Source organism: Camelina sativa, chromosome 7 (assembly GCF_000633955.1).
Source record: "Camelina sativa cultivar DH55 chromosome 7, Cs, whole genome shotgun sequence".
Lineage (NCBI taxonomy): Eukaryota > Viridiplantae > Streptophyta > Magnoliopsida > Brassicales > Brassicaceae > Camelina > Camelina sativa.
In genome coordinates, this window is record NC_025691.1 from 3173247 (window position 1) to 3176916 (window position 3670).

The 3670-nt window shown below is 42.8% G+C and overlaps 2 protein-coding genes across 2 annotated transcripts in view; both read right to left on the bottom strand.

The window, feature by feature from the left end:
- LOC104700103 overlaps nucleotides 1-831 on the bottom strand; it is a 6070-nt gene extending 5239 nt beyond the window's left edge. The window contains exon 1 of the mRNA XM_010415566.2: nucleotides 44-831. Within this exon, the coding sequence (XP_010413868.1) occupies nucleotides 44-670 (627 nt within the window). The 5' untranslated portion in view covers nucleotides 671-831. The remainder of the gene's footprint in view (nucleotides 1-43) is intronic.
- Nucleotides 1795-3670, bottom strand: LOC104700104 (heterogeneous nuclear ribonucleoprotein 1-like). The gene is made up of 2 exons (XM_010415567.2): nucleotides 3295-3670; nucleotides 1795-3128 (listed from the first exon to the last, which is right to left on the bottom strand). The coding sequence occupies exons 1-2, from the start codon at nucleotides 3514-3516 to the stop codon at nucleotides 2136-2138; spliced, it is 1215 nt and encodes a 404-aa protein (XP_010413869.1). The 5' UTR covers nucleotides 3517-3670; the 3' UTR covers nucleotides 1795-2135.

Sequence of the window (3670 nt, forward strand, 5' to 3'; positions counted from 1 at the left end):
TCAACGTTTACATTAACTTGTAGAAGAAGTAAGGTTAACTTACTTGGCCAACAAGCGTTCTCAACAGGGTTTTTCGAAGCCGACTGTCACTTTGTTCTGTCACCTTCATTTGCTGCCTCATGATCTCCGCCGAGGTCAAGGGTCTTCTAGGTCGAGAAGGCGGGACCGTCAAGAACCCGGCTCCAGGACTAATATGTCCCGAACTACTGTTCATTCCGCCACCGGGGGATAGAGAAGTTCCAGCTCCACCAGCGGCACCTATGGTGGACATTCGCCTAGACGGAGAACGTTTAAGCATCTTCAAGCCTAAAGCCCGTTTCACCCGGCTTGTCGGGGTCGTGACCACCTCTTTCCTCCCTGAAGACCCAAACCCAAACCCAGAGCCAGCACCAGATGAGCCACCGGATCCTATTCCTCCTCCTCCATCTCCATGATTGTCGTTGCTATTGTGGTTAGAGTAAAACGTGAGAGCAGTCCTACCTCCAAACCCCGGTGAGGAACGGCAAGCCGTGAAGAAGATCTCATAAGCCGTCTCACGAATATCATCTCGATCAAGCCCTTCAAGCTTCCCAAATGGCCAAAGAAGGTCGGTATTAGGACAAAGCACAACGGAACCTCCCATGTTAGAGGTGGTTACCGAGAAGGACTCTCGCCGGTGATGATGAGTCATGGCGGAGGAGGGGAGAGGGTGTGGTAGGGAAAACTTTATGGGATTTTTATGAAATTAGATTACTCAATATGAGAGGAAAGAGGAAAGGAAAAGACATTTCTTGTGTTATTATAAGGCAGACGTAAAATTAAAAATAAAACAAAAGAAACAAGAGAAACTGAGGAGGTGGAGGAGGAAGGCGACAAGTTGGAAAAAGGTAATCTACAGCAAATTTTTCTGTATTGAGAAATCAGAGAGGATGCGAGTAAAATTAGGATAACTCACCAAAACAAAATATACTAGAATTAGCAAATTTCCTGTTTTTAGTAAAGTTTTGTCCATCCAAATCTCCTCTGTAAAATCATTTATTTGTACCACTAGATCGTTGCCAGCTCAATTCTTACCATTTTTGTTAATATTTCTTTATAGATTAGATGCTACTAAATCTTCTTTATTTATTTTTTTCCCTATACCACCACTACGTTTAATTCTTGTAAATAATAACGAAAAAGACAACTTTTTCACTGGTGATTTCCTCTATCGATCTTGAATGAATTTAGTGAGATCATGAAACGAAACAAAAAAAAAAAGTGTACAATTAGACCAGCGATATTTTCAAAATTTACTAAACCATATTGCAAGTCATGTCCAAACTATCTCTTACCAAACAGCAGGACTTGTAAAATTGTAATGAATCAGAGTAGATAATAATTCTTATGAACAAGGGGTGGGAGAGAATGGGATTCGCAGACAGGCTAAAGAAGAAGTAAGTGGCTTGGATATGAAACATCGCTGGTCACCCTAGGATCTCTTTCTAGTTAAATCGTTTTCAGTTTAAAGGAAGAAGAAAAAAGATGCTAAAGAGACAAACATTGATCCCTACTTCTCATGGAACTTTCCACAAGTTTGAACAGCGACCAAACAGACCAGTTTAGTCAGGTCTTGTCGGTCAAAAAACTATAAAGGATCTAGGGACTGTTAAGTTTCCTTTACTGGCCAACACGACCTTCTTGTAACAACGCAAACGCAGACATCGAAGTGGTCAATTACAGTCTTGTTCTACCAAACACCTTTCTTAGATCCCATTGTGAACACCAAGCAAAAAAATTTAACCTAAACAGAAGAGAGATGCAAAAGCAAGAATATGGAATGGAATATTAAAAAAATGAATGAACCAAAGGAAGGTGAATAATGATAGTCTGGAGGATGTATTGTCAACAAACACTAGGGAGGATAGAGAAAGAAAACCATTTCAAAGCCGACAAATATAAATAAGCACGCAAACTTGAAAACTACAACTTCATAGGAAATACTAGCAGTATCCGGAATTGCCTGAAAACAACTTATTGAAAAACTAACAAAAGAGATAGTCCAGCGTAGGTCGACCTCCTGATCAAACCGGCCCCAAATGTGACATCATTAAGGCGGAAAGAGGAGGTTTCAAGGTCAGCGATAAAACCACATTGTAGTAGTCTTTCTTCTTCAATCACTGTTGTTGAGCTTGCCTACCGTTTCCATAACCTCCACCATAGCCAGCTTGCCCGTTGATCCCTTGGTGATTCCCATAACCTCCAGAGACATCTGAAGCATCCGCATAGCCTCCAGCCCCAAGGCTGTTAGGCATATTTCCAGATCGCCCACCTACTGCACCATAGGCAGATGGAGTCCCATATGAGGAATCATTTCCACCGTAGCCATAACCTTGACTGCCATAACCAGCAGATGCACCAGCTTGACCCATAACTGCTGAACCGGGACCAGAACCACCCCAGGGAGCTGCATTCCCATAACCCACATTACCATAACCCGATGGTGCTTGAGCGCCCCATGAACTTCTTGGACCACTTCCAAACCCAGCTCCAGGGACACTCCCATAAGGCGCAGTAGCTGGATTACCATACCCACCAAAACCTCCGTAACCCACACCATTGCTTCCATAACCATAACCAGTACCATACCCAGAAGCACCGTAAGGAGGATAACCACCTGCAGTGTTTTGAGGCTGCATAAATCTATTGGAATCCACACGACCCTCATATCCACTTCCAGCAGAACCACCATAGCCCGGAAACCCTCCAACTCCGGCACTGCCACGACCACCACCACCACCACCGGTGGCGACTCCAGGGTTAGCATCTTTAGGAAGAGCACGTTTAACTTCTACTTGTTTACCATTCAAATCGTGGAAAGTCTTATGCAAAACAAGGTCAACAGAATCTTCAGAATCAAAAGAAACAAAGCCAAAACCTCTAGGACGTTGCGTAGTCTGATCAATCATAATGACTGCATCAGTCACAGGACCGTAAGTTTCAAAGTAAGCCCGAAATTCATCTGATGTTAATGCAGGAGGCAAACCTCCCACGAATATCTTCTTAGTACGAACGTTAGCTCCGCTATCAAAATTCCTAGAAGCATTAAAATTCCCTGATCTCCCAGCAGGACTCTGCTCTTCTCTAGACATTGCTCTCTTTACATCAACCTAATATACTTGAAAAAATCCATCAAACATGAAAAGAAAAAAAAAAAAAACCCTCAAGATTCCAAAGGATCAGTTTTTACAGCCGAATTAATCAGGACAAGACTGGGATTTACTAAAAGATTCAAAATTAGAGAAACCCATTTGAGAAAAAAATCAAAACGCTTACATCTCTATTATCGATATGGTGCTTGTCCTGAAGAACCCTATCAATAACAGCAGGATCCGAGAATGCGACGAAGCCGAATCCTCGAGGACGACCAGTAACTTTCTCACGCATGACAGTGACCTGCAAAACCTCACCGAAATTGCTGAAGTACTCTCTCAGAAGATTCTCGTCGGTATCCCATGAAATCCCGCCGATGAAGAGCTTTCCCTGATCTGATTCCATTGTTTAGGCTTTAAACCCGCCGTTAAAAAACCCTAGATTCAACACCGACAAATCTCCCCGGTGAAGAAAGAGGAACGAAAGAAGCTGTAAAAATTTCAGTGTCCCGATAAAATTAGGGTTTCGGGTTTGTGAAATTGGGTGAGAGAGAGAGAGA

What these genes read in the sequence shown, in the direction of transcription:
- LOC104700104 (XM_010415567.2), bottom strand. Translation starts at nt 3,516, where the DNA reads ATGGAATCAGATCAGGGAAAGCTCTTCATCGGCGGGATTTCATGGGAT. An exon ending in ACCATATCGATAATAGAGAT is followed by an intron (nt 3,129 to 3,294) that starts GTAAGCGTTTTG and finishes CAAGTATATTAG; the next exon opens with GTTGATGTAAAGAGAGCAAT.